This window comes from Cataglyphis hispanica, chromosome 13 (genome assembly GCF_021464435.1).
Source record: "Cataglyphis hispanica isolate Lineage 1 chromosome 13, ULB_Chis1_1.0, whole genome shotgun sequence".
Taxonomy (NCBI): Eukaryota; Metazoa; Arthropoda; class Insecta; order Hymenoptera; family Formicidae; genus Cataglyphis; species Cataglyphis hispanica.
Genome location: NC_065966.1, coordinates 4074818 through 4091358, shown reverse-complemented (window position 1 = coordinate 4091358; position 16541 = coordinate 4074818). Strand labels below are relative to the sequence as shown.

The 16541-nt window shown below is 37.7% G+C and overlaps 1 protein-coding gene across 7 annotated transcripts in view; it reads left to right on the top strand.

The window, feature by feature from the left end:
- Positions 1 to 16541, top strand: part of LOC126853826 (uncharacterized) — a 194661-nt gene that overhangs the window by 65905 nt on the left and 112215 nt on the right. For all 7 annotated transcript variants that reach the window (XM_050599872.1, XM_050599871.1, XM_050599870.1 and 4 more), the window contains one exon: positions 14579 to 14659. In XM_050599872.1, coding sequence (XP_050455829.1) covers positions 14579 to 14659 — 81 coding nt within the window. The remainder of the gene's footprint in view (positions 1 to 14578; positions 14660 to 16541) is intronic.

Genomic DNA, 16541 nt, shown 5'->3' with positions numbered 1-16541 from the left:
TTAATCGTCCAAATCGTGCTGATTCGAATGTCTTATTTAATTTGCAATGTCTCGATTTTATGTATTCATTGAATCTGTATTATACGGGCTGAGAATTTTCACAATTTCAGTATTTCCTTGCCTCGTGGGAAAGTATCAGCTTCCTCTATCGCGGTTTTGTTCGCGCATATTCTTGCTTTCCACCCCTAAAGAGGGGAACATGGTTCCCACTGTTTGGAAACCGCTACCGTAACAGAGAGTAAACATATGCAAAAGCAACATCCTGACTTTTTATTTGCATAGTATACTAGTCACGGAATAAATACATTTACATATTATGATGAACAGAGATATCAAAATCCTTGCTCGTTAAACATGAAATTTAAAATCGCATTTTAATCTTCGGAAAAGATTAAAATTCCACTCTCTGTTTCACAGAGATAATTAAAAGTTTAATATTGTAAAGCAAGATGAAATTCACGAAATAAAGCTGGACCGAAGTAATCTCTCCCACGAGGTGGTAAGCTTCCTTTACATATGCTCTTGTGCTCGTTATTAAAGCTAAAAAATGATTGGCCTCGATTACTCGCGTTATTATTCGTCGCGAGTTCAGCAACGGCATATTAATCCCGCGAATGAACATTCGTACCTAATAGCTCGTTTCGTGCGCGCATGGAATTGCCGTCGCGTGCGATTTCGGGCGAGTAGTAAGAAGGAAAGGTTTACAGAATTAACGGAGCTCGCTACTGCCCGCCCCGCCTGTCCCGCTCTACTCTCATGAATCGTAATTACTAATTAGACACGGACCGGCGAGCTTGCGGCAACGGTGGCGCAAACGGCAAATCCGTCGGGACATTGCTCGTCGAATGAAGTTACGCGAGAGCATCTCCGCGGAAATTCCATCCTCTGTTCGATATCGAAACAGAGAGAAAGAGAGATGTAGATATATATATATATATATATATATATATATATATATATATGAGAGAGAGAGAGAGAGAGAGAGAGAGAGAGTATATATTCTTATTATCTATCTCGCGTTTCCCGTCTCGGAATCTTCCTCGAAAATGATAACGAGCCCGACATCCGTCCCGCGTTAATGCAAACTACGTGCAATCCAGTAATTGAGGGGTAAATCGAGAGTACTTGTTATATGCTCCGAGTAATATTTAGACATAAAATATTCATCTCACGGGTAACAGAGAAATATTTCACAGAAAGTAAAAATTGGATAATGATAAATTTAAAAAATTAAAAATTAAAAATACTAATTTTATGATATGAGAGAGTTTTTTAATTTTACGAGGCCGTAATTTTTCGGATACCGATTTTTAATGTTTGAGATATGCATGATAATTAAATATATGAAAGCATCATTTATGATATTCGTCACATTGATACACGGAGAAGCAAATATAAAAATTAAAAGTTATATTTAATATAGTATATTATTTCAAGTATATAACCGTCATCCGTTGTATTGGTATATTGCAATCGTTAATTTGTGTTGAACACATGTAAGAAAATAGTTTAATACGCTCCGGAGAGATTCTGGGAGGATTGTACATAATCGAGGTTTATAATCCGTCCCGCGAGAGGAGATCGTTATGAGGCGTTAATGGCATCGCGAAGTTTCGTCCAAATAATCTCGCGATAAAGTTTATGTTTAGTCTATAGTTATTACACTATCTCGAAATCCCGCGATTAAAGTTAGGATTCAACGTTGGGCCAATAAACTGACAAAATTAATCATATATGCGCTCAATTAAACATACATATTGCGCGGCAGCTTGCGTGGTTAAAATATAGTCGTAATGAATCCAGTAACAATTGCCGGATATGAAATTAATATCGCGCCACAAACACATTACGAGATAATCGCGCATTGCATGCGTTATACATTCGCTGTATTGTTATCGCAATTATCTCTATTCTACGTTCTTCTGCAAAGAGCTCGAGTAAGAGTAAAATCGCGGTGCGGAACGTCAAACTACATTGCCGTCCCTTATAACGCCGGGGATTATCCTCGCAACGGGTGAGGCTCGAGGGGCACTCACGAGAGCGTAGTTTTGCTTAATTTGGCGAGTCGCCGTGGATTATCTTGATAACAATACTCGCGCGATTTTGACGCACGTGGGGCAAAAGAAAAACGACGGTGGTCGTCATCGTTGTCATCATCATCGCTTATCCGCGAGCGGCAGTTAGCAGGGGGAAAGAGAAAAAGAGAGAGAGAGAGAGAGAGAGAAGACGAGAAGAAGAAAGAGAACGGGGGAAGAAGGAGCAGGTTGGCCGTCTCTCTGTAATTTGTAACGTCGGCCATTCGAGCATGTAACTCTGTAATGACGAGTAACGACCGCGCCGATTGCGTGGCGCAGCTGCACGAAGCGCTCAGGCTAGTCCGCGCTTGGGTACCTCAGGGCGATCAGGTATGCGTATGTATACCCGCGCGATTGTTTGTCGGGAGGGAAGGACGAGAGGGTGCCCTTGATCCTGACTATCCTCGGATTATTCTCGGGAAAGAAATCTGACGTCGCGGCCTCTCTGAAACTGTAGCTAGATGGATGGCTCTCGATGGGGAAATTTATTCTCGTAGGCTGTTAAATTCCCCTGTGAATAATTAGGAAAATATATTGGAGTGGAGTGGTCATTATTAGATAATTAGTAGCAATAACGTGACGATGATTTTCTTTTTTTTTTTTTTTTAATTCGTTTGGCGGTTATAACGCAGCGCTTTGATCGCTCGAAATTTAGCGAGTGATTTGGATAAAAAATTTAAGTGAAAGAGCGAATCAAGCCATTAGCGAAAAATCGGGGATGTTCGGTGAGTGTCATATAACTGAATGAGTGCTCGAAATGCTCGAATTCGTTATATTAAGTGTTGCATTATTTTCATCTGCCGATTGTGCCACGTTTTCCTTGTGTAATATCTTATAATGGACGGATATTACATGCGGTTGACACACTATTGTATTACGATCGTAACACTTAATGGAGATAATGAGATGCGCTGGGACTCGTTACATAATCCAATCGCGTTTAGGCTCAGCTGCAGTTACATTAACAAATTTCGACTGAAGCGATGCTCTTTTTTCCTCCTCCCTCCATCTTCTCTCTCTAGGTAGAAATCATCTCTATAATCCGATTTATAATATACAGAGAGAAAATTCAATTAATCAACCTACAGCCTGCTCTCCTCTTTAATGTACTATAATAGTATTAACGGCGCTAAATTGAATTTTCCTTCGCATCGTCATCGCTAAAATCATGATCCCGAGAGTATTATTAATCTGCTGTCAATGCTATCATGCCATCAAAATTAATACAGAATAGATTTTCTTTTATATATATATATATATATATAATGTTATATTACATACATTTATATACAATTAAAAGAAAGTATATAAATTATAAATTGGAGAATATATTTATATATGCCTCATAAAGATATGCGAAAATATGATATAAATAATTATATCTATATATCTTAATCAACAAAAGCAAAACTTTTATGACCAGATTGAGAGAGATGCTTTTTAGCCGAGTGAAAAATACGACTTAGGACATCATATTCCCTATCTTTTTGTTGCCTCAGAATATATAGTCTATTTTCAACATGAGCATCATTGACTATAGTACCAATGGTCTCTATAACCATTGAGGACACCGGCTCATTGTACTAAAACTAGTCCGCCTGGTCAACCAAAGTGTCATTGGTGGGGACCGACCACACGGTACGCTTGACTAACATGAACACCAAGAGCATACTCGCGGGCATTTTTTCAGTTTGAAAGGCTTATCGAGTCGCATACGACGAACGCGACCAGTTTTTGAAGCACGTATAAGTGCCTTGTTTTTTTTTTTCAGTTCGAATATTCTCCTTCGATCGTCGTTCGCGTCGTCGGCGCGACTCGGATAAATATTCAAACGGAGCAGTTGGCCCGGTGCGTGCGTGGGAGATCACCCACGCGGCTCTCACGCATTCGTAATGTCTAGTGGACGTACGTATACGCGACTTTTGTATCTGCGTGCGCACGGGCATAAGCGCGATCGAATAGCGAGCGTGGAAAATTGTACTCGATAAATTCGCCCCCGGCCTGGGCGATCGGTACGGCCGTGTTGTTGTTGCAACGGACTGCTCGTCGAATATTTTTCTCCGCGAACGACGGCGAGGGAAGATCCGGAACAAGCTACGTTCTCGTGTACCACGGAAATATTTGACGGCGTGCGTAAAAATCCGAATCGTCACCATCCCACGTTCGATAAATCCGCGCGCTGTTCTGTCAATTTTCTTTTTTCTTTTCAGACGCGTATTGAGTCTCTCTCTTTCTCTTTCTGCCTCGTAATCTTCTATCGGTGAATTTATTGCTATCCGGAGAATAGAGTGGCGCGGAAGTGAGGCTGTTTCCGCCGAATTTAAGTTTTTCATGGAGAGAATGATTTTTTTTAAAGATGATATATAAAAGATGTGTGTATATATAAGTTTCGATATATTCTAATTTTTTTGTTTTTAAAAGTATTAAATCTCTCTCTCGAATATGTAAATAATTATGAATTCTGATATAAATTATATGTGACAGGAAGAAAGCATACTTGTTTGATAATAAATGCTACTTAACATCATGGAGAAATAATAATTTAATAAAATCAATGAAAAGTTTTGTTTTATGAAATTATTTCCTTAAAAAATTGAAAAAAACTTTTAACCATATTTCCCATAGATAATTTTTTTTTCTTCAGAATAAAAAGAGATTGGACAAAAAACTATTATTAAACGATATAAATGATAGTTTATAAAAATATAATAAAAATAATTTCGCTTTTTATTTATTTTATTACGCTCAGCAAGCGAGGGCATGAAAACGAAATGACAAAAATCAAAACGTAATAAAGATCGGTGCGCGAATTTAATCTCATCTCATGCTAATGTCATAGTGCTCCGGGATGCAAAAGTTATAATTATCTCCAGTGGCAAAAAAAAAAATTCAACTCGTAGTCCGCGGGAGAGCTATCGGGAGAGTTTGTCGCGTGAATTGGCACGTGCACACCGGCCGGGCATACACGATAATAGCTTCGTACATTATGCATAGCTTTCCGGATAGCATATGCGGGGCGTACACGCGCTTAGAGCGATGAGGAGGGGACCGTCGGTTTAGCGTTATCGGAAGACCGCGAGAATGGCTGGAATATTGCCCCGTCACGGAAGCTGTTCGCAGTTACAAATCTGATTTTCATTACCGACGAGATGAGAACTCACCGCGCATAAATCTTATGCTATAATCGACCGCGAAACTATGAATAGCTGCAACGCAGTGCCTATGCATTTGCCTCATGAACAGCCTGCGTTTATGCGATTACTTATTCCATTACGGGACGCATGGAAGAAATATTTGTTTGTTTTACTTGGACCCTGAAATTTGACAGAATAATGGCCGCAATAAATGTCTTATTATAGGATCTTGTTAATGAAAATAAAGTCATAAAACGATGCTCTTTTTCTCTCTTTTCTCTCTTTATGAAACTGAATGATTGAAATAGATCTTCAAAACACTTATAAAATGCAAAACGTAAAGCTAGAAATTGGCAATCTGTGTAAAATGATTATTTGAACAATTATATTGTTCGTCGAGAGTGATTTTTTTTCAACAACATACACATATTTCATTACAACGAGTAATAGCGGTGCACGTGCACAATTACGACCTACCTGTCATGCGTTACACTTTTGCGCTTAATTGCGGGGTCACACTTAATTATGGCTCAAGAGACGATTAACCCGATTGCTAACGTCGTTCCTGCCGTACGATGTAACGCCTTGGAATTCACTGCTTGCCGAGTGCACGCGGCTTAATTCGGTGCACGCGGTTTCGTTAGATCTTGTGGAGAAAACGCAGAGAGGAAGAAAAAAGAGAGAGAGAGAGGGAGAGAGAGTTCTCGAAGAGAGGGTGAATTTATAACTGGCCTGGATAGAGGAGCCGCCGTGAGAGGCGGACTCTGTCAACGACGCAATGACTCACGGACTTGAGCCAAGTCGACTCGCAATCCTATCGGCTTCGCTTAGAATTATAGCTGGTTATACCGAGCACTCACATATGATTCAGCTGGTAATTACGTTTCGCGATGCGCGTCCCAGCTCCGAAATAGATTTTCCGGAACGCGGAGGAACGCGCTGCGCTCTCATCTGCTGATGGTGCGTCTTGAGCGCACGGTGAAATCTTGGAAAAATCTCATCAACGTTGAATGAGAAAAACGAAGAAAAGAAAAAGTATCGATATTTTGAGATGAGAGAAAAATTTACACACTTCTAAAATTAATTCAGATATGTCGATATCGCGTTTTAATTCATTTACACAATGCGCTACATGTCGCGCCACGTCAACTTATCATTGTCATTTTTAACATAAATTAACTTCGCAAAAGCACCGGTGATTATCGATAATCATTCGTTGATGTATGATTCTTCGAAATGCGCGGCCGCCAGTGCCGCTCTAACGGATGTCTACGTCTCGAGACCTGTTTGACCTCCCATAGTTCATTCACGACGAAGCCGGTTGCGCAATTTCCGTACGATGCGGAAGACGACGATGCGAACTAAATCCATTCGCGCTGTCCAATACATCATGTAAACTCGCGGCGTTTAAATATAGTACGGATAAATTGATAAGTGTTGAATATAATGTGGGAAATAACGCATATATTAAAATATAATAACTTAATTAAAAATAAAATATATCAAATATAATAATAATAATAATAAACAATATTAATAAAATTATTAAAAAATATATTTACATCATAAATATATAATTAAAATATGAAGAATATGAGTAATATTTTTTTTTTTGTTTAATCGCGCCATAGATATAAAACAGACTAATTATTTTTTCAAGTAATTTATAATTGTAAAAATGTTATAACAAGTGGAAAAATTTCGATCACTTTTGATTGAGACACTCACGTTTTTCGATCACGAGAGTTTGAAATTAGCACGACGATAGGTTCCGAGAGAATATCCATGATGCAGTTTCAATATTTTATTCAAACATTCCGCCCTCGAGTCTCTTGATTAGTCACGTCATTCATCCAGAGCGCGTACTAAAACTGTCGATTCATCCGATCTGATCGGAGTCGCGCTTATCAAGGTAAAATTGAAAGTCACGAAAAAGAAAGAAGGACGGGGTGAGTTACAGTAAGATGATTCGCCTGCCCTTCATTTCGCACCCCACCCCACGCAACGGACGAGAGGTGTTATTCGTGAACGGCACATCCGGTCGGAAATCGTTTGGAGATTGGACAGAGTAATTTTTAGTAGAGTATTTTTTCAAACGTACCGCTTCCCTTCGCGCGAGTCATATTATGTGACTTGTCATCGCTGCCCTTTTTTTTCTCTTCCTCCCTTCCGAAGCTCGTTAAGATCGGAGACTGATGTGTCTCCGTGGCCTTTGCTTTTCCGTGCCCTGTCTGTTGACTCGGTTGTCCAGCATGATGGCAAGGAACGTAGGAATTTGAGTGCAACAAGTTAAGATAAGTGGGCTGTTAAAATAAACGTTGCATATATGCATGTTACAAATATTATAAAATTATTATTTTTATTATTATGTGGAAAGTTTTAATCATTTTATTTAAATATTTATCACATTACTTGTATTTATAATATATTTTAATTATTTAAATATTGGATTATAAAAATTAAATTATTGTTCTAAAAAATACCTTGATTTAAGATGTAATATTCTTTAAAAAATATTTCAAAGTTTTTATTAATTCTAATCTCTTAATACATCTGTTTTTTTTCTTTTACATATTATAAATTAAAATTTTATATATTATAATTGTAACACAAATTTCTTATTAAATATCTATATTTTTTATTATGAAAGAGAGAGAGAGAATATTTGTTCTCCAAAATATTTTTGATTCTTGTTCGATTCAAAATATATGTATATGCGACATCTCCATTTCGATTTTTCTACATTTATTTCTTTACCTGGAGATCGAGTTGACCGCGAGAAATAAATATTATGCACCTGCATTGGCACGTTATTGTTCCCACCGACAGAGAATTTCGTTCTCACGAAACGGCCCATTCCCCTCGGCTTCCTCGGTCTCGTCGTCTTGGTGTAGCAGCGAGACTTTTGACCCAGAACGAGAAGGAACAGCCGAGCACGAGGAAGCGATAAATATAACGTTGTTTCAGCGGCGCGTGAAGTGTCCGCGGTGCGGGCGTCGTACACGATCAGAAATAGTGGCAGAGTTGTGCATTGCAGGTGTGCATTCTGTGAGCGAGATACGCCTGTTTACGCGGCTTCGCCTCATTTTCTCGTTGCGTTCGTATTGCCGAGGCGATGCAAATTTTCGCGCCGAGACCACGTGTTATTTTGAGCCATTAAATCTAAGCGATATACAATCAACGCGGTCAGTCATTTTTAATTTTCAAAGTATAATTAATATAATCGAGAAACACAGAGGCAGAAAAAGAGTAAATTTTGATTCGAAATTCGCACAGAAAGCTTTGTAAAAATTGCAAAAAGCAATTGAATTGCATGAATAAATTTAATATGCATATTATTAAATTTTTATAATGAGTACTATGATACAGGTGAAAAATTTTCTCGCATAACCGTTATACAAGTTATATAATTATATCAGAGTTGTGTAATTATATTAAATGTTATAATTTAATTTAATGATCTTTTTTCCCATTTTCTCTCTAACTGTTTTTTTTTACAAGTACAGGTTAATTATACATATGTACATACATACATACACGTACGCACACATAATTCATTGTAAGTTATGTAATTGTAAGCTATAAATTGGATGAGAATTTAAAGTGTCGCAATTTAACTTAATCGAAATTTTAATCGAAATATAAAATTTGAAAGCACTCTCTCTTTTCCTCACCAAACACAAAGAGCTTTCTATCTCAATCTCTTTCGGAGATATTTTACCTTTCAAAAAAAAAGGCTTGCCCGAACTCATCTGTATAACTTGGCGCACTATAATTTCCATAATTCGCGCGTTTCCCTGAATCGCAGGTGTCGCGCCTCGCTTGTCGATTTTATCGAGGCATCGAAGGCGATGAAAAAGGGAGTTTCGTTGAGCGGATAAGAGTGGGAAGGGGAAAGAGGGAAAGGGGATAGGGTAGGGAACAGTGAATATTGTTCCCTTTATAACGGAGAGCGAAAATCGTAGGATGTTTTTTAACATTTCGCGTTTTATCGCGCGATCCGCGCTCGCAAAGCATCTCCTTCCCTCGAAACGCGGATTCGCACAAAATGTGCATTAAGGGCGCTGTCTCCCCTTTCCTGCCTCACTGTTCTGTACTCACGGTCGTCTATCCCGGTTCCTCGGTTGATAAACCTACGAATATCACACGCACTGAGAGGGGAGATGCGGATTTTAATAAACGAAATGGAAGTGCTCTTGGTAAAGATCGTTCCTCGAGTTTACACATTTTTTTTATTAAAGCCAAGTATATAGACTTGAAAGTATCACTTTCACGTACTTATCACGAGACGATGTTGGCTATAATAATCGTTTAACGATTGCTCATGGCGCGCAGGAATTATTAAGCATACCCTAATTTTCATAACATCATCGAATTAGAAAATATTTAATCGAGAATATTTATATATATATAATATTTAACAGAGAAATGAATTTATCTCTTATATTTTATATTGAATGCAGAATTAATATATTAAAAATAAATGTGCAATGATAGATTTAATCTAAAAACAAAATTGATGTGTTGAATAAAGCTCACTCGATAACTTTTGCATATTAAAAAATTCCACATATTATTGAGGAAAAAGGAAGATCTATATATTTTTTATTTTAATATTAAAATTAAATATTTTTAACGAAACACTCATGGAGAGAGCTGATGCTTTTTCATGTCAATCCGCGTGAATCATCGCACGGAATAATGTACGCACATTCGAGGATTAAAAAGGGGGAAGTACGTTTTTTTTTTTACATTTTTTTTTTTAACATTCGTCGTCTGCGCCAGAGGTCAAAAGATTCTCGCTCATATAAGCCGATCATTTCATTTTTCGCGACTGGCTGAATGAGATGTCGTCGTCGCCGACGAGGTATTCCGTCAGCCTTCTATGAAATATTTCGAAGCCGTTAAGATCGCGTCTCATGGGAGACGCGATCGTGGGGTTGTCGTATGGGATTTCATGGGGTGCACACAGTCCCTGAATGCGAAACCCCGTTCGACGGCCATTCGACATTCCGGCTTACGGCTCTCATTCATAAGTTATCGCGTACAAATGGACGGCGAAAGGACAAAATCCGATTTTTCCGAATGCGGGAATTTAATAATTCCCGAGGTTTTACACGAGATGTGGCAAATTGCGGCGATGCCTGAGGCATGTCTGCGCCATGTTGTCTCTCGTTAAAATCTTTTGATATACACAATAGTTTGATAATTCACGGGCTCGAAAAAGTAAAAGTAAAGTTCTTGTCATGTATAAATGAGCAATTTTACGATGACGTTTTATAAAAAAATATTTTTTTACACCATGCTAATATTTGACGATAATTTTTGGATAAAGTCTTCTCTATCTAAAAATATTAATTGCATTGAGAAGTTCACCGTTTTATTACAATTTTTTCGACATTATGAACAGTTTGCTTAGAATTTGAGACAAATGTCATTTTTACATATACATAGATATATCATTAGTCCTCGAGACGCTCTTTGACAAGAAGTCTGATGAAATCAGAGCAACGGAGAAACTTTAATGACGTTTTCTTGCTTTCAAATTAACAATATACTTCTTTCGCAAAGACATGAGAGACACACGGTAACGTAATTCACGTGCTGAGAAGTATCGCGAATCCTTCCGGCGTTCTCGTTAGTGCACGAGCTGCACGAGCTGCAGCATCTCGACATGCTATATTCCTCTCTCTTTATGTCTCTGTCTCTCTCTCTCTCTCTCTCTCTCTCTCTTCTACGCAGAGAGAAATATAGTGTTACATCGCAAAGACGAAAGAGACCTGACGCCCGCTAATGCACGTGCACATCCGACACCGGCATCGTTCGAGGAATATTCGCGCGACGAGTGTACCGTTACCGGGCTGCGGACACTCCGCTGTACCTCGGTTATCGGGGATTACGTTGCGCGAAGGAGTGCGCTACGATTTCTTCAGTAAATCGCCGTCACCTTGTCACTCGAATCTCCACAGACATCGAAAATTTACGATCGACCCCTGCGCTCCTAAAACCGAGTCGCGATAAAGAATCGTTTCCTTAATTTCTCGACAGTAATTATTGCTTAAACGAGACTTGATTATCTCTTAAATTATTTTTCTTTGTAGAAATATATTTCATTATATCTTGTTATATGTGCAAGAGAAAAAACAGGTTCTTTATTTAAAAGATATTTAATTTTTTTTTAAAAGAGAAAGAAGTAGGATTTTAAATTGTACAGTTTATTTTATAATATATATATATATATATATATATATATATATATATATATATATATATCAAATGAGCAGGTTAAGCAACTCGTTTTGATATAATTATGAATCGCGTTGGGCAGGTTTTTCGCGACGACTATGCGATACCGTCATTACGCAGCCAACATTTTTGCCGACGATAATCTTATTTTTCCGTCAACTCTTCAAAGGCGTCCGCTTCTTCCGTCGTTTTTACTCCCGTTGTAGAATGTCAGGCACGACGAGCGCGAAATAACTCGCTCTCGGTCGTCGCGTTTCCCGACGGTCGGAAGACGTTACGTTGCAATTTTTACGACACGCACGTAAAGGCGATTCCCGCTCGACAAATTAGGTTTCTCGAGCACACGAGGAACGTTTTCATGCTCGATGACGATGTGGACCAAGTGTCGAGTTGTATTTTAATCCATAAGGCGCGAATCCGAGACTGCTCGATCCTACGCTAATTTTCGGAGCATTCCTCCCTCTCTTTTTCTCCGTCCTTTTTTATTTTACGACTTAACGATCTAGCAATTGTGCGAAGTTATAAAAGAGCAAAGTGCGACGCTGAAAAAGAGGATAAACGGCGTGGCTAAGTGCCGTTGCACGTTTCGCGCAGAGTTGCCTCTCAGATGCATTCGCGCGGCTTTTATTGCGAGAGGAAAGGTCGAGAAACATTTGTGAAGAGATTTTTTAAATGTCTGATTTTTTCTTGCAATGAGTAACGCATTAACGCAATGCACTCTCTCGTACGAAAACAGCATTTTTTCCCGCTATCGTATGCTGTATTTCATGTTGTTGGATCTTTTATACAAAAATATTTTTGAAGCGAAACTTTAGATGCTGTTACATTTTGTAAATACGACTAGCTCTCTTTCCCCTTCTTTCTTTCAAGAAAAGAATAAGATATAAAAAAAACTTCTTCCTGTTTTTGCTCCGAGTTGATAAAATGGATCCGGAAAATAGTCACGATCTTAAGATACTGAAAATATATATAAAAGAGAGAGAGAGAGAGAGAGAGAGAGAGGAGGGGAGAAAGAGTCCAAAAATAAGACAAGATGATTTAAATATTGAACCGCAAACTATTACTTATCTGATGCGCGGCGGGAAAGAAAATTAATTGCGCCGGACTTGCATTATTTTCTTTTGCTCAGTCTTGTTGAAAGAAAAGAGGATTCCATCGAACATCAACAAATCGGTAAATCACGGTCGACGCACTTTTAGATAGCCTGCCAACGTGTACCAACGGGTGCAACGATCACCGCAGAAGCGCGGTCGAGATCTGGCGTTGGACACAGAAATACCGTGGCGGTGCATGATTCTAAGTGCTCCGTAATAGACTTTTGGGAAACAGGCGCTTTTAGAATTTCAGCGAGGGTGATTCACTCGCTCCTCTTCCCTCTTCTTCTTTCCCCTCTCTGTCATTCCGCGTGAGAATGCGAGGAAGAAGAGGGTCAGCGAGATTTCGCCGCGCTCCCATATGGACGCAGCTGTCGCGCGACGGATATGCGTGCGTTCAATCTCTATACCGGGTGTAACCTACGATCGAAGCGATCGTATGAATCTTATATTAAAAAGGTCGATGTAAATAGTACGACTCTTTTGATTTGATTAAAAATCTCCTCTTGTTTTTTTATAATTTTACCGTGCTCGTATATGAACTCTTGGAAGAAATTATTTCCGCGAATTTGTGTGTTGATACTCGACACCCGGTATCGCGACATCTCACACATCGGGACTTCCTGGTTCCCAGAGCGTTATGCATACACGCATTCGCCGGCGGGCGTAAACACGCATGCACGCAAGAGAGCTCGGCCGCGCTATTGGCGCATCCCCGTCGTCGTTTCGTTCGCGCGCCGTGAAAGATCAAAGTCATCCGTGCTAGATATTTCATCGCGGGCGTCTGAGCGGCTGCCAAGAGCTCCAAATGCGGCGGTCCGAGAGGGTTTGCGAACGGAAGTGAGAGACTGCGGAAAGAGCGAAAACATCGTCGTCGGACGCGGATCGAGGTTGCAGGGTGACGAGGATCACGCTATGCGAGTAGTTTCCTGCGAGAAATCCGCCGCATTTTTTTTATTACAACTAAATTAATGCATAAAATAGAGAACCTCGACATTTTTAACTTTATAGGGAATAAAATTTTAGAGAATATGAGAATTTTGCTCTCATATTTTTTTAATATTTTTTTACTTTTTTTTTCCTAAAAAAGTGCGCAGAGCAATTCTGTCTGCGTATTTAAATTTTATTCGCATTTGATATCTAATTTTATTCGTCGCAGTTGCAGCATATTTAGCGTTTCGTAATATATTTTTTTCGATATCGAGTTATTATTCCATCGAATTTTGCGATTATGAATTATTCGTCTGACTCTGGCCAGTTTGTCAAGTGTTGGACGCCAGAATTACCGGTCGATATCAAACGATTGGGTTTGATGAAATATGAATATTGAAGTCGTAATGCACAAACGAAATTATTGCAGCTTTTACACAACGCGCGGAATGACATTTTCCGAGCCTCGAGCCTTTTCATCGCGAACGTTCCTCGCGATACTCTCTAAAGGCGCAGTTTCTCGGATTTGCGGATGAAAGTGCATCTCGATCGTGACTCCCGCATCTCGGGGCGAAATTTATGCGCCAGTCTCTCTAATGATTCTCTCTCTCTAATCGTTTATCGGGCGCCATAAATTCACGCGCGAATGTTAAATCGGGGCTCGTTTGCTTTCAATCGCAAAGTCGTGATTACGTTGTAGATCGAAATGGAAAGTGCAAGAAATATGGATGGTGTTTCTCTGAGCGGTTATTAAGGGATAGTCGAGATTTCTAATCTGTAAGCATCGATTAATTAATGATCTATTATGATCTTTTTATAATCATGTTGGAAACGTATGGAAAAATACACATAAAAAATTTAAATTTGTTTTAGACAAGCTTTTCTGTCTTTAGGTTTTTGAATAATAATCATTATATAATAATTAAGGATATGTTCAACTATCTTGTAATTATATTTACATTATCACATTTATTCAACTTTGATTTTTTGTCAATCAATCTTAGAGGACATTGAACCATGATGGACACAAGATAAACTTAGGTAAACCATTGATTTCCTATTGTTAATTTAACTAATGATAATTCCGTTTACTTTTCAGGGCTTCCAGCGGCCGCGGACCCGACTCACCCCTCAGCTCGGATCTGGCGCTTGACAAGCCTCGTCCCATACCATCCCCCCGGTAAGTCAATTGATATTTTAACACAATTATGTAATACGTTAATTGATATAAAATTTGTAGTAAAGTAATTTAAAAAAGCAATTACGATATTGCTATATATTTATGAGAATAACACAATTGATTTAAACATATTTATAACATATTAATTATTCTTATGTTTAATTTTAAAATGTCGCCAGTAGATAAATTAATAGACGAGTGTTTATACGACCAAACTGGCAATTTATTGTTTGATTATTCTATCATAACGTTTCGATCATATGATTTTGGTCCTTATCAAATGAACTAAAATAACAATATTACAAATAATGATAGTCACGTTACAAAAGTAAAAAGTAGAAAGAGAAAAATCGAAATGTCAAACTGACATTGTGTCAACCACTATGTTTGGGATACTGAGAACGACTAAACGACCTTTATTAATTTATCGTATATGTTGTTTAAATTCTCTGTGTCTGTTTGAGAGTTAATAGTGTTGTCAAATTTTTTAATAAAAAACATTTCAGCTATTTCTCTCTTTCTTACATCCCAAACATAGTGGTTGACACAATGTCAGTTTGACATTTCGATTTTTCTCTTTCTACTTTTTAACTATAACGCAGGTACATAATTCCGTTTATTTCATTTGTAACGTGACTATCATTATTTATAATATTGTTATTTTAGTTCACTTGATAAGGACCAAAACCATATGGTCGATACATTTCTATTTATTTTTGATCGATTACGTTAATATAAATATTTGTTTTTTCTTAAAAAAAAATCGCGATTGACTGCATTGGTGCTTTTTTAAATTTGTAAATTATAAAAGATACGATATTTATTTTGACATAAGGACATATTGAATGTTCTCTCGTCTTTTTTTTTTTTTCAAACTTGACAGTTTTACTGTTAAATGTTGATATACTTCCATGTCTTTATTGATTCTGCATTTTTGTCGCCTCGCGATGAAAGCTGCACGGAGAAAAAGAGACGGGCATAGATTTGCATAGATATTTACGCATTTGCATACGCGTCGCGCAAAGAGTCTTAAGGCTAGGTGGATTTAAAAGGTTTGTGAGAGAATAAGCGTCGAAAGTAGAACGGTTCCTATTCTGTAATCTTATCACGCAACGTCACGCTCCTTGAGATTATTGACATTGATACGTAAATGCATCTGTCCATGCAATATCATTCATCGCGTCTGCACACTTGAACGCCGTGCAATGCTAACATTACGAAGAGAATCGTGCAAGGAATAATGCTTTTGTCAGTGCACTTAAAGTCGGTCATTCTCTTCCGCTTGCAAAATAAGACTCGGTCGTGCTAGAATGCACGCGTGTCGATGTGGAGCTATTGTTCACTATTGGTACGAATTAATTGCGAATAATTAAATATAAAGTATTTTTATTCACATTAAAAAAAGTTATATCGAATATTGAACATTTGTTATATTGCAATATATATATAGAATAATATATTTATAATATTAATATTTATATATGTCATATATAAATCAAATATGTGTAATTTTTAAAATAAGATATTATAATATCAATAATTAAATATTACAATTAAATATACAATAATAATACTCTACAACATTATCTCCAATTTAATATTGTAATATTACATATTTAATAATACAGTATTAAATTAAAAATAATATTTGAAACGAAATATTAGAAAATAAATTTGATGAATTAAATCTGAAGTTGAAGTTTTGAAGAAATCAAACAATCGATAAAAATTTAACTTTGAATAATGTTTGATATCTTTTAAATAAATAAAATAAATTATAAATTAATATATTTTATATATAAAAACAAGAAAAATTTGCACTGTCTTTAAAAGATGGATGATTATCTGGAGCACCATCTGCTGTTATCGAAGCGTTCTTCAA